The 25471-nt window shown below is 37.6% G+C and overlaps 1 protein-coding gene across 1 annotated transcript; it reads left to right on the top strand.

Annotated features, from left to right (window-relative positions):
• The first annotated feature begins 1298 nt into the window (after positions 1–1298).
• LOC105476463 (neurexophilin and PC-esterase domain family member 2) lies at positions 1299–24989 on the top strand. Its single transcript, XM_011732435.2, has 5 exons — positions 1299–1404; positions 15591–16324; positions 21512–21573; positions 23303–23518; positions 23903–24989. Exons 1-5 carry the CDS (start codon positions 1345–1347, stop codon positions 24436–24438), a joined length of 1608 nt encoding a protein of 535 aa, XP_011730737.2. The 5' UTR covers positions 1299–1344; the 3' UTR covers positions 24439–24989.
• The last annotated feature ends 482 nt before the right edge of the window (positions 24990–25471 follow it).

The raw sequence follows: 25471 nt of genomic DNA on the forward strand, positions 1-25471 counted from the left end.
GCTTCCTCATGGCATTTTTCTTCTGGCTCTGTGGTGTGGGTTGGGCAGGAACAGATCATGAAAAGGAGGTGTATGATTCCAGCTGGCACGCTGTGGCCACAAATAGGATTTCAGCTTTTGATCAATGAAGCTCATAGGGAAACTCCAACCCTAAAATAAATGCAAAGACTGCTTTAATCAAGGAGAGTCTCTGGACAACTGTAATTCCTGTGAGAACATGAGAAGATGATGGAGAAAATATTCATCCATAGGTGTGGTACTTTCCAACTCTTACTGGCAAGCTAACGTCAGGGAAGGGAGGGGAGAACTATAGACCATTTGGTGTTTTTCAGATGGTGTGATGCAACCCTTTAGAGGATAGTAAAATCATTTTACTTGGACGTAAAAATACTTTTAAAATAGAATGCAATTAAATGGAATAAAACAGTAACTAGAAAAAAATCATAGTGCATTGTAGATAAGTATTGTTTTATGAGTTTTTTGCGGGATGTGTGTGTGTGTGTGTGTTTGTGTGTATGCATTCATGTGTCCTAAATTGGGATTTGGTATGATGTGTTTTTTTTTTTTTTGGAGAGGGGGTTGTTTGTTCTGGTTTTTTACTGTGGGTCCTGGTCAAAAACGTTCGGTAAAGATTGCCATACTTTAGCTCTTTGCCACATACTTTTGGGATTCTGGGTTTTAAAAACTAACACTAAAATTCTAACCACTCAACACTGAGCTTTTTTAAAGACTAACTTTTACTCTTTTTGGCAGTGTTAATCAACTGCATTGGCTTGAGGAGATAACTGAGGTGGCAACAAGCTGCCTAAAATAGTAAATGGGAGGTTTATAATGAAGCTCTTGGAAGCAGATAAGACCAGGGAGAGAGGACACTAGACAACACGTGTGTGCTTGTGTGTGTGTGTGTATCAGAGAAAGAGATTTAGAGACCACGATTCACTAGAGGACACGGCGGGGGTAGGATGGGGGTGGGGGTACTGTTTTTTCTGGTAAATAATCTAAAACCTTGCTGTCCATGCTGAGACCTCAACAAGAAAACAGGTTCCAGTATGTGATGTGACTCCAAACCCAAAGAATTAACCTGAGCATCAGAAACCAAGAGTCCTTCTGGGATTTTTGTTCCCTATCTCAGGGAAACACTTTGTTTCTGATTGACAATAGAAGATATAAAGGAACTTTTGGAAAATCCAGGATAACATCACCTTGTTCTGGAAATTACTGAAGAGGAACCAAAGTATATGGAGCTATGTCGTGCTTATTTGATTTAATGTGATTATTTCTCCTGTCCTCTCTTATAGGATACTCACTTTGTTTCCAAATGCCATAGCTCGAAAATTACTGCTGATGTTGATATTTATCTTAATTTTCTGGGTCATTTACTTGGCTTCAAAAGACCACACAAAGGTAGGAAGCTTCCTTTTTAAGAATTTCACAGAAGGTCACAGTGACTTCATTTGAATGACCCCCTTTATCATGGCAAGAAATAAAAGTTAAAGGCATATCATCTTAGCAGGAGAACGTGGATCGGGGGTTCACTGTTCAGCATAAATCCCTTTGGCAATGCATACTTTATCATGGCAAGAAATAAAAGTTAAAGGCATATCATCTTAGCAGGAGAATATGGATCGGGGGTTCACTGTTCAGCATAAATCCCTTTGGCAATGCATACTTTATCATGGCAAGAAATAAGTTAAAGGCATATCATCTTAGCAGGAGAATGTGGATCGGGGGTTCACTGTTCAGCATAAATCCCTTTGGCAATGCATACATTATTATTACTATTTTAAATGGCAATGTATAGATTATTATTGTTTCTCTTTAGAAAATGGCAGATGGATTTGTGCCATCTCCGTACTACTTGGCACTGTAAACATCCAGCCTCAAAATTCTCTCCTCCTCCCTTGGCCTCTGAGATTTCAAACTAATTAAGTTTCTGTTTCAGTCCTCTGCCTTTTTCACAGGGGTTTTCTTATTCTTTAAGTAGTTTAGTGTCTTTTGACTCTTCCCTTTGTAAGTTTTTCTTAACTCACCTTGCTTCCAGTTTCTTTTCTTCCTGACCATTTAGTACAAACATAATCTTTCAGAAATTCTGCTTTCATCATCTCCCGGTCCTGATCAAACGCTTTCACCAATGACAATATAAAGAACAAACTCCTTTGTTTAGCCATTTGAGGCCCGTTTACATTTGAACCCAGCTAACTTTAAAAGTGTCTCTCTAACCTTTGTCTAATGCAGACTTACCTCCAAGCTTCAAACAAGAAGCACCACAGTCTAGGGCATTCAGCCAGTAATATGAACTGGTTAAAAAAAAAAAAAAAAAAAAAAAGGCTTCAGAGCACAGCGCAGGAGGTTTCTTTTCCTGGGGCCTCTCTATAAATATGTATTCTCTAGATTTCTTCCTCTGATCCTCTTCTCTTCTATGCTTGTACCTTTTAGTTCATTTGCCCAGGTCCTATCCACTACCAATATTAGTGTTTCACAAAGTGAGGTCTGGGAGCCTTCTGCCCAGAACACCTGTGTTTATTCCTGTGCGTAAAATGCAGATTCCTGAGCCATACTCCAGAACTACTGTAATCTCAGTATTAACAAGCTCCTCAGCTTGTTCTTAAGCATGCTAACATTTGAGAATCTCTGCTATGTCCTTCTAAGGCTGAAACCTTTTCCCAGCCCCACTCTTGAATATATACTATTCATTGGATATCTCCACCTAAGTCTTCCACTAGCACTACCAACACAAAAAACACACACACCAAATTTATAATCTGTCTCACCATCATCCCCTAATAAAAACAAAACAAGCATACAAAATCAAATAGAAATAAATTCTCTACTTTTATCTCTCCAGTCTTAATAATTGTTGCCATAGCCTGTGTAGTCAATCAAGCGAAAACTCCCTCCACAAGCTATCAGCCATCAAGTCTTATCAATCCTACCTCCAAAATGTCTCTCAAGTCTGTCCTTTTTTCTCCATCCACATCGTCTTTCTTTAGACCAATACTTTATCATTGCTCATCTAAATTGTTGAAATAGTTTTCCAATTAATTTCCCTGCCTCCAGTCTCAGCCTGCTCTAAGCATTCATTCAACAGACATTTGTTAAGTGTATATTGTGTGTCAGGCACTGGTCTAGGAATTAAAGATACAGAAATACAGGACATCATCTTTGTGTTCAAGAATCTGAAAATTTATTTCTAAAATGAAAATTTGAATATGGTACTCTACCTTCAGTGGCTCTTCATGCAGTATGTGTATGGCCCAAACTCCTTGGCACAGTGTTTTATTGGACTCATTTAAATAAAGGGCACAGAAACTCACTAGGCCTGGTCCAAGACATCCTTGCACTGGCTGTTTTCTTTTTCTTCCCTTTCTCCAGGTTTCCATGTAACTTCCACATAGTTCTTACTTCCTTCAAGTTTTTTTCATCTTCTTGATTTAACACCAGACACATCTCCACTCCCACCTCTTAGCATTCCCCTTACTCTGAATGTTTTTTAACATGGCAATTATAATTATTACTGATAACATACATTAAGTGATATCAGAATTATAGGAGTTTCCCATAATTTTGGAATACGTACTAATAACATATTTACACAAATGCAGTGCAAAGAAAACTAAACACCATTTTACATTTGACAATGCTTCCTGTATAATTTTTATACCAAATAAGACAAACATGTCATTTTTGGACTTTAGGGGACCTATTAGTAATATCTTAAAGGATTAATAAGGTCAGAAAAAGACATAATTTATAATTTGAATTTGGAAAGTTTGTCAAATATCAAAGGTTTAAAACACTTGATATTACAAAATAGGATCACAGGTCATTGTAAAATAAATCATTCATTTACCAAACTGATAACTCAAGGATTTTTTTAAAAAGCAAAACCTTCATTCTTTGAGAGAGGAGACTTAATTTTCCAAACAACAAGCCCTAATAAAAACAGCAGGAAGCCAATTAAATTTATTTTCCAAAATTTTATAAACAATCTATAAAATTATCATCCTGATCATAAGATATAACTTCCATAAGTCTTTATAACCTTTATTAAGGAGTAGGTTAATGCTTCAAGAAAACCTTGTTAATCTGACATAGGGACCCACATGCTGGTCTTGCATCAGTGTGCCTTTGACATTAATGATTAATTTATAGAGAAACTGATCTTATTTTATCTTTTAAAATTGGCCCTTACAATCTCATATGCCCACCTCTTCCAAGATAGTCCCTGAGCCTTGAGGAGTTGAATAGCTTTAATTTCTAGCCCTGTGTCTCAGGAATGCAGTTAATTTTGATTGGCATCTTCTACCAGGCCTGAAGATGAGGCTTTAATTGCTGTCAGAGCTTAAGTTTAGTGGGACTTAGTGTTCTTTTTAGACCCAGAAGTCAAAGCCCTGTAACTCAATGTCACAAGGACTTTAAAAGCACATACAGGAAGATACAAGGATGCAATAACATTAATTAAAATTTTTTTAATCTCAATTTTTTCCTGAGCAAACCAAACTTAATAATAGTGGCATAGGAATTATTTTGATAAAACTTAAAATCTGTTAGTCCAGTTACCAAAGGCAAAAGAAAAGACCTTTTGTAGTGCATAGAATATTATGGTGGAAGAAGACATTTCCTTTAAACCTTTAAGAAAACATTGCTAGCATCAGGCCAAAAGAAACAGAACCTGAGCAGGAAAATAAATAAATAAATAAATAAATAAATAAATAGAACCTTATATGAACTGAAAATGAGTTGAAGGGTAGTGTTACTATTTCATGTCTTTTAAAAGGGGAGAGAAAACCAAAACCTGTGAGATGCAATAAAAGTTGAACTTTGGGTTAAAATTAAAAAATTAAAATATCTTATAATTTATTAAGGGTGAATAAACCCTTAAGAAAGTTTCATTGTTCTAATCAATTCTATTCTTTAGTGTATAAGTGAGGTTTTTTTAACATCAAACCTGATCTATAGAAAGACCATCATATTTTCCCTTTAATCATAGATAACTAGATCATTTAAAAGTTTTCAAGTTTTAAAAAATAAATCCTCTTATTGTCACTTACACAGGCTGTTCATGACATGCTTGGACTTTCTGATTTGTCCTGAACATCCCTTTTCCTTTAACAACCAATCATTTTACTCTAGGACTAAATTTACCATAACATTCTTTCTTGTTTGAATTATTTTTTGTAGTAGTACTTTTCACTTTCTAAAATAATATATGATTTACTCATTTATTATGTTCATTGATTATTGTCTATCTTTATCTAGTATATAGTAACATTTATAGAGTCAAAGTTTTTTTTTTTTTTTGAGATGGAGTCTCACTCTGTCACCAGGCTGGAGTGCAGTGACGCAACCTCGGCTCACTGCAACCTCCGCCTCCCGGGTTCAAGTGATTCTCCTGCTTCAGCCTCCTGAGTAGCTGGGATTACAGGCACATGCCACCATGCCCAGCTAATTTTTGCATTTTTAGTACAGATGGAGTTTCACCATGTTGGCCAGGATGGTCTTGATCTCTTGACCTCATGATCCACCCGCCCTGGCCTCCCAAGAGTCAAAGATTTTTATAAGTGTTTATTGGTATCACAAGTGCCTAGAACAGTCTGTGGTACATAGTAGATACTTAATAAATAACTAGTAAATAACAAAATAAAGAAAGACTGTTCAGTTATCTGGGTGAGAGGTAATGGTGGCCTGAAATAAGCTATTAACAATAAGGATAGAGAAAAGTCAATGAATTTGGGCTATAATTGACAGTAATTGTGATTGACTATGGGAGGTAAAGAGGCAAGTTTAACCAGGAGTTACATTCCAAGTTTGTACAACTGCATGGCTGGTGATATAATTCACTGAAGTATTGACCAGAGTAGGAGAAATAGTTGGACGACAAAAGATGGATTTAGGTATGAACAGTCTAGGTTTGGTTCATTTTAGGTCAACCAAGTGGAGATGTTGTAAATATAGATCTGAAGCTGGGAAAGACCTGGCTTAGAAAAACAGATTTAAGAAACATCAGAATACAAATGGCAGCTGAAGTCATTGTAGTCTGTGACATTTCCTTGGATGAGCTATAAAGTGAGAAGAAAAAGTTGCTAGTGATATAATCCTGAGAAACAAAATAAGCACTGGGCTGAGGAGTTAGTGTTAGTGGAGAAGGTACACATGGGATGGAAGAGGACCCTTGAGAAACTTAATTGGTAGAGGTGAGGAACTGATGAAGGTTAGAATAGCAATTAAAGGGGGAATCAGAGGCTCAAAAAAATTTCCTTTTTGTAATGTGGGAGATACTTGAATACATTTTAATTCATATGGAAAAAGGCTAATAGAAGAAAGTAGGAAGTAGAAAAGAAAAAGTGTGATTACACATGTTTGGCAGTGTGACAGGAAGTTGAATTGCTAAGTGATTACTCTTACAGTTCTCTAAAGCCAAGAAGCTTCAAGAGCAAAGAAATTTAGGTATTGGAGGAACTGCCTCCGGGGATATTGAAGTCTACCTGGAAGATGTCAAGACTTCTCGTGATTAAGACTAGGAGTCAAGTTCTTCATGATCTTCTGTAAATGAGTAAAAGAATCCAGTTGGTCAAAAAATGACAGAGAAGAGGAGGATTAGGTAGTAATTGGTGACAGTTGGTCAGATATATCATGGAGAACAAGATATCTTAGGGTCTTCTGAAAAAATGTATATCCCTTAATGTATATAAATCTTTGAAATATCTATGTATTTGAAATGTGTGTGCATATGTGTGTGAAACCCTGGTTTTAGTCCATTCAAGCTGTTCTAAAAGAATGCCACTGACGGAATGGCTTACAAGCAATATAAATTTACTGCTCACAGTTCTGGAAGCTGCAAAGTCCAAGATCAAGGCACCAACATATTTGGTGTCTGATGAGGGCCTGCTTCCTTGTTCATAGATGGGTATCTTTTCACGTGTACTCAAATGGTGGAATGGGCAAAGGAACTCTCTGGGGTCCTTTTTGTAAAGTCACTAACTTTATTAATGAGGGCTCCATCCCCATGATCTAATCACCTCTCCAGAAGTCCCATCTCTTAATACCATCACATTGAAAGTTCAGTTGTAACATACAAATTTGGGGGAACCACAAATATTCTATCTATAGCAACATTGGAGATTAGGTTACAACATGAATTTTGGGGAGATGCAAGCATTTAGTCTATGGCAATTCTAGTGTGTGCATATGTGTGTGTGTGTTTAACAGGTTATTAAATAATGAAACAACTGGGCCTCACATGAAATTGAGCACTAAATGATGATCCTGGCCCTGCTACTACTATTTTAAAGAGACTTTCCTCCTTCTGTGCCTAATTTTAAGGGTCTAGCACAAAACTTTTTGTTTTTCCTTGCTCATATTTGTGGCTCATATGTTGCATAATTCTACTACATAATATTCATGACATGACAAAAATCATAGAAATAAATAACAGATACATGGTTGCCAGAGATTAAGGAATGGGAGAGGGTGAGGGAAAAGTAAGCATGGTAAAAAAACAGCAACATGAAGGAGAGGAAATGTTCTGTATCTCGACTATATCAGTTTCAATATGCTGGTAGCAATATTTTACTAGTTTTGCAAGATGTTACCATTGAAAAAAACTCAGTAAAGGGCACATGAGATTTCTCTATAATTTATTTTTTTCTAAATACTTTTATAATTTTTAAAATTTTAGATTCAGGGAGTACATGTGCAGGTTTCTTATATGGTTATATTGCATGATGATGTGGTTTAGGCTTCTAATGCTCCCATTGCCCAGTAGCAAACATAGTACTCAATAGGTGGTTTTTCAATCCTCACCATCCTCCCTCCCTGCTTTTGGAATCCCCAGTGTTTATTGTTCTCATCTTAGGTCCATATATACCCAACGTTTAACTCTCACTCATAAGTGAGAACATGTGGTATTTGGTTTTCTGTTTCTGTGTTAATTCATTTAGGATAATGGCCCCCAGCTGCATCCATATTGCTACAAAGGACATGATTTTGTGCTTTGTTTTGGCTGTGTAGTATTCCATGGTGTATATGTACCACATTTTTTTATTCAGTCCACCATTGATGGGCACCTGGGTTGATTCTATGTCTTTGCTATTGTGAATAGCACTACAATAAACATACAAGTACAAATGTCTTTTTGGTAGAACAATTTCTTTTCCATTGGGTACATACCCAGTAATGAGATTGCTGGGTTGAATGGCAATTATATTTTTAGTTATTTGAGAAATCTTCAAACTGCTTTTCACAATACCTGAACTAATTTACAGTCCCACCAACATTGTGTAAGCAATTATTTTTCTCCGCAACACTGCCAACATGTGTTATTTTTTGACTGTTTAATAGTGGCCATTCTGACTGGTGTGAGATGGTATCTCTCTGGAGTTTTGATTTGCATATCTTTGATGATTAGTGATGTTGAGCATTTTTTATGTTTGTTGGCCACCTGTATGTCTTCTTTTGAGAAGTATCTGTTTGTGTCCTTTACCTACTTTTTACTGGGACTATTTGTGTTTTTCCTGTTGATTTATGCTCCTTATAGATTCTTGACAGTAGTCCTTTGTTGAATACATTGTTTGTAAATATCTTCTACCATTCTGTAGCTTGTCTGTTTGCTCTGTTGATAGTTTGTTTTGCTGTGGAGAAGTTCTTTAGTTTAATTCTGTCCCAATTATCAATTTTTGTTTTTGTTACATTTGCTTTTGAGAGCTTAGCTATAAATTCTTTGCCTAGGCCAATGTCTAGAAGAGTATTTCCCAAGTTTTCTTCTAGGATTTTTGTAGTTTGAGGTCTTATATTTAAGTCTTTAACCCATTTTGAGTTAATTTTTCTATATGGTAAGAGGTGGAGGTCCAGTTTTATTCTTCTGCACATGGTTAACCAGTTTTCCTGCACCGTTTATTGAATTCCCCAGTGTTTATTTTTGTTGACTATATTGAATATTAGTTGGTTATAGGTGTGTGGCTTTATTCCAGGGGTCTCAATTCTGTTCCATTAGTCTATGTGCCTGTTTTTGTACCAGTACCATGGTGTTTTGTTTACTGTAGCCTTGTAGTGAAGTATAAAGTTGAACAATGTGATGCCACTAGCTGCATTCTTTTTCATTTAGGATTGCCTTGACTATTTGGGCTCTCTTTTGGTTCCATATGAATTTTAGAATAGTTTTTTCTAATTTGGTGAATACTGATGTTGGAATAGCATTGAATCTGTACATTGCTTTGGGCAGTATGGACATTTAAATGATATAGATTTTTCTAATCCATGAGCATGGGATGTTTTTCCATTTGTGTTGTCTATGATTTTTCTCATCATTGTTTTGTAGTTCTCCTTGTAGAGATCTTTCACCTCCTTCGTTAGATGTATTCCTAGGTATTTTTTGTAGCTATTGTACATAGGATTGGATTCTTGATATTTTCTTAGCTTGAACATTATTGGTTTATAAAAATGCTCCTAATTTTTGTACGTAAGTTTTGTATTCTGAGACTTTGCTAAAGACCTGTTTATCAGGTCTAGGAGTCTTTTGGCATAATCTTTAAGGTTTTCTAGGTATAGAATAATATCATCAATGAAGAGAGATAATTTGACTTCCTATTTTCCTATTTTGATGCTTTTTATGTTTTTCTCCTGCCTGATTACTCTGGTTAGGACTTCCAGTATGTTGAATAGGAGTGGTGAGAATGGACATCCTTGTTCCAGCTCTTAAGGACAATGCTTTCAGTTTTTGCCTGTTCATTATGATACTGGCTATGAGTTTGTCACAGATAGCCATGATTATTCTGAGGTGTGTTCCTTTGATGCCTAGTTTGTTGAAGGTTTTTATCATAAAGGGATGTTGCATTTTTATTGAATGCCTTTTCTACATCTATTGAAATGATGATATAGTTTTTGTTTTTAATTCTGTTTACATGGTGAATCACATTTATTGATTTGCATATGTTAAACCATCCTTGCATCACTGGAATAAAGCCCACTTAATTGTGGTGAATCAACTTTTGATGTGCTGCTGAATTCAGTTTGCTAGTGTTTTATCAAGGAGTTTTGCATCTATATTCATCAGAAATATTGGCCTGTAAGTTTGTTGTTGGTGTTGTGTCTTTGCCAGATTTTGGTATCAGAATGATACTGGCTTTGTAGAATGAGTTAGAGAAGAGTTCTTTCTCCTCGATTTTTTGGAATAGTTTCAGTAGGATTGGTACCACTCTTCTTTGTACGTCTGGTAGAATTCAGCTGTGAATCTATGTAGTCCAGGCCTTTTTCTGTTTTTAAACAGTTATTATTATGATTATTATGATTTCTCAAAGGCTTTGTTCATTTTTAAAAATTATTTTCATTTTTAATTTTTTTTTTGAGACGGAGTCTCTTCATTTTTATTTTTATCTGAGTGGTTCATTCAAAAAACTGGTCTTTGATCTCTAAAATTCCTTCTGCTTAGTCTTTTGTTAAGGTTTCCAACTGTATTTTAAAATTCCTTTAGTAAATTTTTTTAATTCCAGAAGTTCTGTTTGGTTCTTTCTTAGTACAGCTATGTCATCTTCCAAATCTTGGATCATTTTTTCTGGCGCCTTGTGTTGAACTTCAAATTTCTCTTGAATCTTGGTTAGTTTCCTTGCCGTGCACATGCTGAATTATATACCTGTCATTTTAGATATTTCATTCTAGTTAATATACATTGTTTGTGAGTGAATGGCATCCTTTGGAGGTGATGAAATGCTCTGGTTTTTTGTATTGCCAGAGTTCTTACACTGGTTCCTTCTCATCTGAGAAAGTTGACACTTCTTTTCTTTCCTTTGAATTTGCTATCATTTGGATAGGGATTCTTGATTTTTTCTTTTGTTTTTTTTCTTGGGGGTATGGCTATGGTGTATGTTGTGTATGATAAAATGGCTTTGTTTCTTGGTGTTTTCAGGGTGCCTAGGCTCTTTATGGGCTCATTGGTTACAGATAGGTTGCAGTGGCTTTCTCAGATATTGCTTTTTGTAGCAATGTAATTTCGTTTGGTGGTGTAATTCAAGCAGCAATTTAGTGTGTGGCATTTAAGAGTAACAGCTGGAAGCTAGGGGCAGCGACAGAGACAAATTGGGAAGTGTGAAACATGCCCTCTCCTAGCACACATGCACCTTCAGTGGTGGTGGAGACACTGGGGAAGCTGTCTCTTTCAGTCCATGCTCCCCATGCCCTGATAGGAAGAGCTGCTGCTAAGTCTACAACAGTACACTGAGAAGAAAGGTGGGGGTGAGCGATGACCTCCTCTCCACATGCACTCCTGGGCTTTGGTGATGCCACCTTCAGCAGCTGGTACCATGCTTGCATTTTCTTTGGCCCAAGGGGGGCTTTGGTGAGCTGTGCTCCCCCTTCCCTTAGGGGCAGATAGTGCTGAGGGTTAGATCTCCAGGGAAAGTGAGGTCTGCCTCCCTTCTACTTCTTGGAGCTGATGGGCACTATCCCCTAAATGGCCAAGGGAGCAGGCTGGAACACCAGGATTGACACACACAGACTGGTTCCAGATTGCAAAGCTGTCCCTGGCTATAAGCCTCACCACCCAGGAGAAACCCTGGTTTCAGGAACTCTCCTCCTGCTCCAGGCCTGTGACAGGAAAAAGACTAATTCCAGTGCCTACTGCTGGGGAACTCTCCGCATTCACCACTCAATTCTCACTGTGGGTACCCTTCTGCCTTTCCAGAGCAAATGCTGTAAACTCCGGCCTGAGCCCAAAATGCCTGCTGTGGTCACCACTGCCAAGTGGCCAAACAATGTCTTTAAATGCTCAAAATGGATCTATGGCTTGGTTTCTGTTATTAGTTTTGGAAAAATTTCAGTCATTATTTCTTCAAATATTTCTTCTGTTCCTTTCTCTTTATTTCTCTTTATTCTCCTTTTGGTATTCCCATTATGTGTATTTATGCCTATTGTGTTTGTCCCACGGTTCTTGGATATTCTGTTCTTTCTTCATGCTTTTTCTCTTGTTTTTAGTTTGGGAAGTTTCTGTTGACATACCTTCAAGCTCTCTTATTTTTCACATGACTATGTTCAGTCTGTTCATGAGATCATCAAAGATGTTCTTTATTCTGATGCAGTGTTTTTTAATTTCAGCATTTCCTTTTGATTGTTTCTTAGAGTTGCCACATCTCTACATGCATTACCCATCTGTTTCCACTTGTCGTGTATTTTTTTTTTATTAGAGCCCTAAGTATTAATACCTCAATCATAGTTATTTTAAATTTCCGGTCTGATAATTTCAAAATCTCTATTATAACTAAGTTTGGTTCTGATGCTTGCATTGTCCCTTTAGACTGTATTTTTTTTTTCTTCTTGTGTGCCCTGTAATTTTTATCAAAATCTGGATATGACATAGTTGGTCAACTGGAACTGAGATAGGCCTTTAGTGTGAGCTTTTATGTTTATGTGGTTAGGAGTTAGACTGTGTTTACTGTTTACTGTAGATATTGTCTCAGAGGCTACAATTTCCTCCAGTTTCCATCTTTATGTCTCTCCTAGAGACTTCATCCTTGGGTGTTTCTAGGGACCCCTTTTTAAATAGGGTCTGAGACTTGCAGTGCTTTTCGCTATCATCTTCTGTTTCTATACAGAATTCCTATTGACTTGGTTGTAAGATGTGCAGGAGGGGAAGCATTCTGTAGTACTGTGATTTATTCTCAGTATTTTAGTGAGCTTATGCCCTTAAATGGTGACCTTCACAAGTGCTTGTCAGCTTCCCGTTTTCCTATACCCACGTCAATCCTTAGGTGAAATAAGAAGGCCAGATGGGGGCTGGGTTTGGGTATTTTCCTTACCCCAGGTTGATCAGGTTTTGGCAAAACCCAACTTGGTTAGGCTCTAGTAACCTAGTTCCCCTTGTTCTCCTTGTTAAGGAGAACAGAGAGTTCTGGTACATTTAAAAATAGTGGCATTGGAATTAGAAAAAGAGAACAAAGAGAAAACAATTATTAAAATGGTAGACTTAAATCAAAGCATATCAATAAGAACACTAAATATAAATAGTCCAAACACATCAGTGAAAACACAGTGACTGTCAGAATGTATAAAAAGAAGAAATCGGCCAGGCACGGTGGCTCATGCCTGTAATCCCAGCAGTTTGGGAGGCCAAGGCAGGCGGATCACGAGGTCAGAAATTCAAGACCAGCATGACTAACATGGTGAAAGAACGTCTCTACTAAAATACAAAAAAAAAAAAAAAAAAAAAAAAAAAAAAATTGCCGGGTGTGGTGGGGCACACCTGTAATCCCAGCTACTTAGGAGGCTGAGGCAAGAGAATTGCTTGAACCCGGGAGGTGGAGGTTGCAGTGAGCCGAGATTGCACCACTGCACTCCCCTGGGTGACAGAGTGAGACTCCGTCTCAATTTAAAAGAAGAAGAAGAAGGAGAAGGAGAAGGAGAAAGAAGAAGAGGAAGAAAGAAGAAGGAGAAGGAGAAGGGGAAGGGGAAGAGGAAGAAGAGGAAGAGGAGGAGGAAGAGGAGGAGGAGGAGGAGAAGGAGGAGAAGAAGAGGAAGAGGAAGAGGAAGAAGAAAGAAGAAGAAGAAGAAGAAGAAGAAGAAGAAGAAGAAGAAGAAGAAGAAGAAGAAGAAGAAGAAGAAGAAGAAGAAGAAGAAATAATAATAATAATTAGGTGGGGCTCAGTGGCTCAGATCTATAATCCTAGCACTTTGGGAGACTGAGACTGGCAGATTCCTTGAGCCCAAGAGTTTAAGACCAGCCTGGGCAACATGGTGAAAATACAAAATTTATAAAAAACTTTGTACCAAAAATACAAAATTTACCCAGATGCTGGTGGCTCACACTACCTGGGAAGCTGAGGTGGGAGGATCACCTAAGCCTGGTAGATCAAAGATCCAGTGAGCTGTGATCATGCCACTGCAATCCAGCCTAGATGACAGAGTGAGACTCCATATCCAAAAAAAAAAAAAAGAAAAGAAACCAACCATAAGCTAACATCCATTTTAAATATAAAGATATAGGTAGGCTAAAAGTAAAATGACAAAAATAGATATACCATGCAAAACCTAACCAAAATAATGCTTGCATGAATTTATTAATATCAGACAAAGTAGATTTCAGAACCAGGAAAATTACTAAGAATAAATAAGATCACTATATAATGATAAAAGTGACAATTCACCCCAAATACGTAACAAGCAATACATGTGTGTACATCTAATAGCAGAGCTACAAAATATTTGAAGAAAAGCATATATCAATAAAAAGAAAAGGAAAGATTCGGAATCATAGTCAAAAACATTAACATTGTTCTTAGTAATTGATGAAATATGTAGAGAGAAAGTCAGTTGAGCAGGTTGAATGATGGCCCCCTAAAAATATGTCTACTTGAAACCCCTGAATATGACCTACAGTAGTCCTCTTTAAATCTACTAAATATATATTCCAAGACCCCAGTGGATGCCTGAAACTGCAGATAGCACCAAACCCTATACAGTGTAAATGCTGCTTTTTCTTATACATAGATACCTACGATGAAGTTTAATTTATAAATTAGGCACAGTAAGACATTAATAAAAGTAACTAATATTAAAATAGAATAATTATAACAACATACTGTAATAAAAGTTACATAAATATGGTTTCTCTCTCTCTCTGTCTCTTCCTCTCTCTCAAAATATCTTATTGTACTATACCCATCTATTTTTGGACCATGGTTGACCATGGGTAACTAAAACCATGAATAAGAAAGTGCTGCTATATTTAGAAAAACACTCTTTGATGATGTAAGTAAGTGAAAGGGCTCAAGATGAGATCATCCTGGATTCAGGGGGATCCTAAATCCAGTGACAAATGTCCTTTTAAGAGAAGAAAAGGGGAAAACACGCACAGAGGGGAAGGTTACATAAACATGGAGGCAGAGATTGAAGTAAACTATCTACAAGCCAAGGAACACCAAGGATTACTGGAAATCACCAGGGGTTAGGAGAGATGTATGGAATATATTCCTCCGCAAAGCCTCCATAAGGAACCAACCCTGTTGACATCTTGATCTCAGACTTCTGGCCTCCAGAACTATGAGCGAATAAATTTATGTTGTTTTAAGTCACTAAATTTGTGATGCTTTGTGATGTCAGCCCAATGAAACTAATATAGTCAGTAAAAATGTAGAAGAACTAGAGAACACAACCCTTCAACTAAATCTGATTGACCTTCATAAAACACTTCCTCCAACAGCAGTGGAATATACATTCTTTCCCAGTGTACATGAAACATGTACCACATTGTGCTCTGTTGTCTGCATTGTCGATATAGAAAATGATAATATGATTTTTCAAAAGAAAAGTCGAGGGGATAGCAAAAGGAAAAACTCTAAAATTGAATCATGAAATGATATGTATTGATTATATCTAGTTAATTTTTAAGCCAGTGACTCCTAAAGAAAACCATCTGCTGGCAGCAGAGGAAGTCATACTACATGGAAACCAATTCTGATGATTCCATAACTGAAAACCAGTTAGTATTGATTTTTGATATTTAATTTATCACACTGAAAGGTGTAAAATAAGCCATAATAATTTATATAGAAAAGCAAGCACTATTATTTGCTGATGATATTTTCTTTTCCCTTTCAATATTTCAGTTCTTGTTCAGCTTGGAAAACCATATTACCCTGAACCAAGGGAACATCTTCAAAAAATCTTCACACTCCGAAGCACCACTGTGTCCAGCAGTTTCACCAAAAGAGACTGAACTTAGAATAAAGGACATTATGGAGAAACTAGACCAGCAGATCCCACCCAGACCATTCACCCATGTGAATACCACCACCAGCGCCACACACAGCACAGCCACCATCCTTAACCCTCAAGATACGTACTGCAGGGGGGATCAGCTGGACATCCTTCTGGAAGTGAGGGACCACTTGGGACGCAGGAAGCAATATGGTGGGGATTTCCTGAGGGCCAGGATGTCCTCCCCAGCCCTAATGGCAGGTGCTTCGGGAAAGGTGACTGACTTCAACAACGGCACCTACCTGGTCAGCTTCACTTTGTTCTGGGAGGGCCAGGTCTCCCTGTCTCTGCTGCTCATCCACCCCAGTGAAGGGGTGTCAGCACTCTGGAGGGCAAGGAACCAAGGATGTGATAAGATCATCTTCATTGGCCTGTTTGCCAATAGAACTTCCAATGTCTTCACTGAATGTGGCCTGACCCTAAACACAAATGCTGAACTGTGCCAGTACATGGATGACAGAGACCATGAAGCCTTCTACTGTGTGAGGCCTCAACATAGGCCCTGTGAGTCCTTGACCCACGTGACCACTAGGACAAGAAATATTTCCTGTCTTAGCAAGGAAGAATGGAGCCTTTTCCACAGGTAAAGAGGCTTCCAAATACAATAATAGACAAAATGAGGTATTTGACTAAACTCTGCCTAGTAGTTTTGCCTAATCAAACTTTTGTATCATGTCAATTATGTTGACTAAATTATAATTAGGTCCTCAGAGTCCGTTCAGCTTGGAGTGTGTTCACAGGGATCCATACAAGTCACCTCTAGAACTATTTGCTGACAGGAATATAATCAGTGAAGCACTTAATGTAGACCTATAGTTCTCCATGGTTTGCAGTACTTCCAGGTTCAGTAATTTTTTATAGACCAGTATTTTCTATAATGTGTTCCAAGGAATACTAATCCTATAGAGTATTAATAGATGCTGTACAATAAAAAAGTGGTGAATGATATCATTGTTCAGTCAAGCTTTACCCCTTACATCCAGTGAATCACCAAGTTCTATACATTATACCTCCCAATTATCTCCTGAACCCAGCCATTTCTGTCTACCACGATTGCCTCTATCCTTGTATAATCTGCCATCATACCTCAGATCATGCAACAATCCCCAGAGCTGATTTCTCTGCCCTCAGTCTTGTTTCTTCCAATCTATTCTCCGCACTGCACCTAGACTAATGTTTTTGAAACGCAGTTATATCTTTTACTATTTCTTCCTTAAAAGTTTTAAGATGACCCCATGACACTAAGGGTGAAATTTAAACTCTTTAATATGTTTACAAAGACTTTTCTCCCTTGGCAGCCTCTTGTCTCACCTTTATGCTGCCTTGCTCTCTGTCGGTCAGTGGGACTCCTTTTATTTCACAAATGGACCATGTCCTCTCACCTCTGGCATTTCACAGGCTTTGGTTTAGACATCATTTCCTCTAGGAAACTTTCCATCTCCCTGAGTGAAGTTCTAGTCCTATATTCTTCCTTAGCATTTTGTTCTTCCCCAACATAATTCTTATTACATTATTAATTTTCCAATTTATTTTTAATATCCTCTGTTAAGTTGTAAGCTCTGCAGAGCATTAAGTGTTAACTACTTTTCACCATTCATTCTTTTTTTTTTTTTTTTTTTGAGACTGAGTCTCGCTCTGTCACCCAGGCTGGAGTGCAGTGGCACAATCTCAACTCACTGCACCCTCCACCTCCTGGGTACAAGCAATTCTCCTGCCTCAGTCTCCAGAGTAGCTGGGACCACAGGCACCTGTTACCACACCTGGCTAATTTTTGTATCTTTAGTAGAGACGGGGTTTCACCATGTTGGCCAGGCTAGTCTTGAACTCCCCACCTCAGGTGATCCACCCACTTCATCTTCCCAAAGTGCTGGAATTATAGGCATAAGCCATCATGCCTAGACCATTCTTTCAGTTTATAAGTAGTCAGCACCTTCTGTATTCCAGACACAGCCCTAGGTGTTGGGAATTAACATTCTAGTGGGCTAAAGGACAAAAAGTAAATAAACAGATTTTTCTTTTACTATTTCCTCCTTAAAAGCTTTAAGATGACCCCACGGCTCTAAGGGTGAAATTTAAGCTCTTTTAATATTAAAACTCTTTACTATGAAGGTCATAAGAGTAAGGGTTTGAAACGTGATGGTTGATGCTATTTTAAAATGGTGTCAGGTAAGGCTTGTCTTGAGCAGCAACCTGAGTGAAGTGAGGGAGTAAGCCATGTCAATTTTCGGGAAATAGCATTTTCAAGAGAATGAATAGGATCTGAGGCAAGAGCATGTTGGAATGTTCCAGGAACCATGGTGGGGGTGGAGTGCAGTGAGGCTGGAATGCAGGAAGTGAGGGAGACAGAAGATGAGATAGGTAGGCAGGGCCTTAGAAATCATCTATCTGCGTCTCTCAGGAACTCAGTCAGGGCCAGTATTTTGTCTCACAGGCCCAGCACAATGCCTGACACTGAGAAAGTTCTGAATAACTATTTGTTGAATGAAAAAATAAGTGAAATAATGCAATCTGGAGAAATAATTAAAGTTAAGTTGGTTTCTTTGCAGCAGGACTTCTCAGAAACTTTAATATGGATCCCTTCAAGCAAGAATAGAGCACACAGCATTTCCCAAATTTATTTGGCCACAGACCACTTATTTTATGGATCATTTAAAGAGACTTTGGTTCCCCAGTTTGGGAGCTGCTGCCATAGAAAGGCTTTAGTTTTCTGATATGTGTTCAGAAGGGCAAATTTCCAGGATAGCACAATATCCTGGAAATTCAAATTCGAATCCAATTTAAGCATTATGATGACACAGAGAGTTGGGTACAACTGACCCTACATCACTTCAGGCTCTCCCTTTCACCCCTACGTCACCTTCACTTCTTTACATTTTCCTGATCAAGGTATGGAAAAATCTCTTCATCCCCTCTGGCTCAGTTAAAAGAAGCTGGGATTTTTAAAATAAATTTTTATGAAGCAAAGGAAAAATGATCATGGAGACATAAAGTTCTTCCTGTTTTGAAGGTCTCAGAATTATGTCTTAAGTGTAAGGGTGGACTTAAGTTTCTATATTCTATATGTTCTATGTGTGCCTGACTCTATATTCCCTTTTGGCTACAGCTGGATCCCTCTTGAGTTAGTCCTCACTGAAAGCCCAGGTTGGAGGTACCATTCTTGCTCAGTTGCTGGCTGTATCTCAGGAAATCCGAAGTCCCTAGTCTGGCAGACTGGCACACATTTTGGGTCCTAATCAGGCTTCTCAAGGGGGCTATGCTCATCACAGTAATCATGATAGTAACCTGCTTTATTTCCAAATGGACATAAGTCCTTCCCAGATGCCCTGCTCTATTCAAGCTATTAAGTTTTTTTCCCCTGCTGCATGGAAATAGATATTTCAGTCTCCTTACGGGTGATGTAGTGCATATGCAAGGAACAGCTGATTACACATTCAAGAAGTCTCATGGACCATTCTATTGCTAAGCTCTAGGGCCCCTTCTTAGACCCAAGCCCAGTTCTTTGACATCTTTCCTTCTCACAAACACAGGGACTAAGCCAGTTCCTGTTTCATTTGTAACATAGTACCATTAATTCTTGAACAACCCAGATTTGGACTGCACAAATCCACCTGTATTCAAAGAATTTTCAACCAAATGTGGATCAAAAATATAACATTCACAGGATGCAAAACCTACACATAAGGAAAGCTGACTTTTCACATGCTTAGGTTCCATGGGGCTGAATGCAGGACTTGAGCACATGCTGATTTTTGTAGATGCAGTGGGGGTCCTGGAACTAATCTCCCACATATACTGAGGGATGACTGTAAATATATTTTCCAACTTGGGTTCTCTCTCCCAACCCCAGCTGAAGAATCAGAAATGTTACTTCCTAGGACATTTATTTCTTCAAATTAAAAAAGTCTTTTTCTTTTTAATTTAAGAGTTTTATGGATAATCGTGATAAAAAAATAAATGAGGGGCTACCACAGAAGAAGACATCACATAGGTAACACAGTTGTTCACTATTCTGTTAGTTTATATTATGGTCTAATTAATTATAGACCCCTTTTTAAAATTTAATGCACATACACAATTACAAAAACAGGAGGCATTAAAATGAATTCCTTTATAACATTAATACATGGTTTTAATCCTAATTTTAATGTAGCATCAAAGTTTTCTTTGGTAACCAAATTTACAAGGTAGCCAGGTCTTGATCTCTTTTGTTATCCTCAGGCTTACCTAAGATAGGTATGGGAGAATAGAGGTTTGGTCAGGTTCAAATTTCTTAGAGACAAATCTTAATCTTGTGCCAAAAATAAGTCTGATGGGATCCTCAGTAGGTCAGTAATAATAATTGCAATGATTATCCTCAGTAATAATAATTGCAATGATTGTTGAGCACCTACTATATGTCAACCTTTATGTTAGATGCCTCCCTTATATTATACCATTAATCCTCAGTAATATACTCTGGAGTGACTATTATTATGCTCATTTTAAAGATGAGGAAATTTAGGCATATTAAATAGGTTGGCCAAAGTCACATATCCAGTTGAATTACAGAGTCAGAACAGGATAACCAGTCATTCTTATTCTAAAGTCAATGGGCCATAGTGCTGTCTCCCATGACTCCACCACTCCATGCAACCATCACCTCCAGCCACTCTGACCTCTCTTCAGTCCTCTGGCCTTCTTGATGAAGGGGATATTATCTTCACTTGACCCAAAAACTCATTTCCTGAGATTCAGGCAATTCTTCTCAATATTAGAAAGTGCTTTCTCCATCCTTCTTGAAGGTTTCTGTGGCTCTGGCTCTTAAAGGGCCTACCTTCCCCCAGACGGTTTTCATTCTGATAGAGTGAATTCAGTTTGGCCAGACATAGTCAACATAGTCGTTGGGACTGATACATGGTTAATACATTGTTTTAATCCTAATTTTAATGTAGCATCATTAAGATGAAGCTCACTGTGCTGGGCACTGGAAATATTATAGTGAGTAATATTGACTTGATTCCTATCTGAGGGAGATAACAGACTATGAAAAATAGATTCCTGGGAACTCAAAAAGATGAAGAGTAGATGAAGATGAAGCTGACAATGTAGACACTCATAGGAGATTTTTATACCAGTTAGGGAGCTTTTCCTGTAGGTTAGGACAGAAAGTCATGGGAACATTTTACATAGGGGAATAAAACAGGTAGCATAGAGGTTGTATTTCGGTGGGATAAACCAAAAGGGCAGAAAGATAGTATTATAATAATTTAGGACAGGGTTCTCAAAGTAATGTCACTGGACCATTGGCTTTGGGTTTGCCCAAGAGCTTGTTATTATAGAAATCCAAATTCTTGAAAATTTGCCCCATAACTATTGAAACAGAAATTCTGGGTGTGAGGCTCAGCAATCAGAGTTGTAATAGGTACTGCAGGTAATTCTGATGCAAGCTCAAGTTTGAAAAGCACTGGCCTACGAAAAGGTTGATGAAGGCTTGAATTACTACAGGTGGAAAAGGTGGAGAGGGTAGTTTGTGGTAGAGAGCCATTTAGAAGGTAAAATTAAAAGGAGGATAGACAGATAGATAGACAGATAGATGTTAGATAGATTTGATGGATTGCATATGGAGGGTGAGTGACTTTTCTGGATCTCCAGATTTCCTGCTATTAGCAGAGGAACAGCTTTCCAGAATCCTGACCCATTTACTTTCCCAGGATATCTTATATATATCAAAATAATGGGGGGAAAGGCATTTGGCAGATATTAAGCTAATTTATTTTCCCATTTCTTGCAGGTCCAACATAGGAGTTGAAATGATGAAGAACTTTACCCCCGTTGAGGTCGTACCATGTAACAGTAAGTCTGGAGTGTTGTTGCCTGCCATGATCACAATTTATCTGTGGAAAGGACATGCTTACTTAGAGATATTTATTCCACATTAACTATTTGATCTCTCATTTCCTGGGCCAAATTACATCAACCACCTTGGGTTTTAGAAGGGATTTTATTCTTGGAAATTATTTTCATATTGATTTAAACCAATTTTCATCCCAAGTCAGATATAAAAGGCTAGGGAAACTGTTAACTTCAGTGGCACCATCTCAGAATGTACAGACTATTTGTATTTAAATTTGAGATTCATTCCTCCAGAGCCAATGATCAGGTGCTGGTGCCATGTGAAAAATGAATCAGGTGAGCTGCACAGATTCAGAGTTAGGATGTTTCTTTGGTGGTTTCTAATTTCTCATTTAGCCAAGCCATCTTACTTTAAGTTCTATGAACTAGAAATTTCTGTGAATTTTTTCTCAGTTTAATCACATGAACTTTAGTGGTCAACACAAAACCATTTCCCTCTAGAAGTGATATTTGTGCTATACTGGAAATGAAGTGAATTTCAAAATTAAAGTAAAGCAAAGGACTTCCATTTTAACAATCAACGGGGTATACAGTTACTCATTACCCCTTTTTCATGCATTTAGCAAATGTTTACTGAGGACCTACTATACACAAAGAACTTTGCTAAACCCTGTGGAGAACATAAATACAAATAAATCATGAACCCAGATGTAAAGCTCACAATCTATGAAGAAGACAGATCCCTTCTCTGCTAGGGCAACTATCATTCACACCCAACTTTTACACTGAAGAAAGTTCTTAGATTCTTGAGGCAACTTGAATGCTCATAGCACCTCTTTTGTTTCCCTCTTGCCTGAACAGTAATTTCTAGTAAAGTCAGTCAGTTTCTTGGAAGATAGTACCAGACTGTAATTTTTGGAGCCACTTACAAATCTTATGTAATTCGATACGAATAAATATAAGTTCCTAAATATGTACCCCATACCCCAACAATGCAGGTAAATGACAAAGAAGATGTGCATATTAAGTGTTGAATATAAAAGTGACCTCAGACGCTTACCTGGGGGAAAACTCAATAGGAGTCAGTAAATACAATTTAGGCTATTTTAATAGAAGAGCATTCAGAAAAGGGAGGTCATGATCCTACTTTTTTCTATGTTAGATCACACTGAGAATATTACATTCAGTTCTAGACACAACAATTAAGATTTAAGGATTTTAGAAAAATTATTAGCCAGAGAAGATGATTCTGGGACACACAAAATAAACAATGTGTGACACTCATTTCATAAACACGTTCAAGCTTCTTTTCCTGGATAAGTAGTTTGAGGAAGATGAGATTTAAAATTCAGCGAGGCCAATGTCATTGGTGTAATATTTGGCAGGGCCACTGCACCCTGCTATTTCACGGCCCCACATTTCCTCCTGACTCTGGCTGACTGTTCCACAGCAGAGTGGCTCTGGGGACAAGGTGGAGCCCAGGGAGACATTGCAAATTCACGAGAGCCAACAGATCCCCACTCCAAGAAAAACTATTCAAGAAAAACTATTTAATTCACCCTTTTAACATGATCTTACTAAATAAATATTTGTGGAAGAGAGGAGGGCAAAACAGCGCTGAAGAGAAAGGGGGAGGAAAAAGAGGAGAAGGAAGGCAAAAATGAGAAACATTTTTCCAAAATAATTTGTGGTAATAAAAATTACTTAGTCTGGAAATTTGTATTGCCAGAGAGCGAGAATATAAAAAAGAACTGCCAGATTGGAATGAAGACTCCTTTCCCCAGTGGTTATACTTTGAAAAAAATGTGGATTACAGCATTTTGTAAACAGATCAAGTTCAATGAAACACAAAATATAAATGACTGCTTGGAAAGAAAACTTATTTATCTCATGGGAGATTCAACACTGCGTCAGTGGATTTACTACTTACAAAAAGCTGTAAAAAGTATGTATTTAATTTATATTTTGAAATTCTATTTGACTTTTGAGGGTTTTGAAATAATAATTAGAATTATTTGCTTTTCTTTTCTAATATTTATTTTATTATTTTTTAAAATTTGCCTAACTTTTGGCTTTGGGCTTTTAATAAAAAGTTAAATTTTATATTTTCATTCACAAATGTTAATATTTTTCTTCCTCTTCATGTATTCTCATAAAAAGTTCAAGATTTTGTTAAGATTGTAATGCACCTGGTAAAATTATCCAGCCTACATAGGCAACAATGCTTAGTTAGAAGTGATCTTGGTTAGAATTTTGTACATGTTGTGTGCAGTTTAAAGTTGTATCATTTTCCTTTTGTTAAAAGATTTATTGATTTGTCTTTCATTAGCCCTAAAATATTTTGATCATCATGGAGCTGGGATCTTTAAAACACACGTTCTTCTGGATGTTGAAAGACATATTTTGATTCAGTGGAAAAAACATGGTCATCCATTTGTTACCAAAAAGTTATTCTCAGTGAAAGATGAAAACTATATCCCACGGGAAATTGACCGGGTAGCAGGAGACAAAAACACAGCCATTGTCATTACCCTTGGCCAACACTTCAGACCTTTTCCCATCAACATTTTCATCCGTAGGGCCATCAATATTCAAAAGGCCATTGAACGTCTATTCTTGCGAAGCCCAGAGACCAAGGTGATACTTAAAACTGAAAACACCAGAGAGATACATCAAAATGCAGAGATGTTTAGTGACTTTCATGGCTATATTCAGAATCTTATCATAAGAGATATTTTTGTGGATCTTAATGTGGGTATTATTGATGCCTGGGACATGACAATTGCATATTGCACCAACAATGCCCATCCACCGGATTATGTGATTCAAAATCAGATTGGCATGTTCTTAAACTACATTTGTTAGAGGAAAAATACGAAAATAGCACTAGCCACTTTCTATAGATGATCTTGCACATACAGTGAGGATAGTTTAATGCAATCCAAGTTTTGAGGAAACTAAATTTGAAAAAGTTTTATTATAGTTAAATATATGTAACATAACATTTACCATTTAAGCTATTTTATTATTTTATTTTTGAGATGAAATTTTGCTCTTGTTGCCCAGACTGGAGTGCAATGATGTGATCTCAGCTCACTACAACCTCTACCTCCAAGGTTCAAGTGATTCTCCTGCCTCAGCCTCCCAAGTAGCTGGGATTACAGGTGCCCACCACCACGCCCAGCTAATTTTTATATTTTTTAGTAGAGATGGGGTTTCACTATGTTGGCCAGGCTGGTCTCGAACTCCTGACCTTAGGTGATCTGCCCACCTCGGCTTCCCAAAGTGCTGGGATTACAGGCATGAGCCACCATGCCCGGGATTATTTTAATTTTTTGAGACAGAGTCTCACTCTGTCACCAAGACTAGAGTGCAGTGGCACAATGTCAGCTCACTGCAACCTCTGCCTCCTGGGTTCAAGTGATTCTCCTGACTCAGTCTCCCACGTAGCTGGGATCACCAGCGTGCAGCACCACTCCTGGCTATAAACCATTTTTAAGCATACAATTCAGTGGTATTAAGTAATTTACAATGTTGTGAAACCATCATCATGATCCATCTCTGGCACATTTTTAACATTCCAAAAAGAAACTCAGTACCTATTAAACAATAACTCCCCATTCGCTCCTGTCCTTGGCCCATGGAAACTGCCATTGTATTTTCTGTCCTTCTGAATTTGACTATTTTAGGTAGCTCATACAAGTGGGAAGATGCAGCATTTGTCCTTTTCTGTCTGACTCATTTCACTTAGCATAATGCCTTTAAGGTTCATCCATGTTGTAGCATTTGTCAGAATTTTCCTTCATTTTTAAGACGGAATAATATTCCATTGTATGTATGTGCCACATTTTGTTTATCCATTCATTTGTTGGTCAACATTTGGGTTGTTTCCCTTTTT

The sequence above is a fragment of the Macaca nemestrina genome, chromosome 12 (assembly GCF_043159975.1).
Source record: "Macaca nemestrina isolate mMacNem1 chromosome 12, mMacNem.hap1, whole genome shotgun sequence".
Classification (NCBI taxonomy): Eukaryota; Metazoa; Chordata; class Mammalia; order Primates; family Cercopithecidae; genus Macaca; species Macaca nemestrina.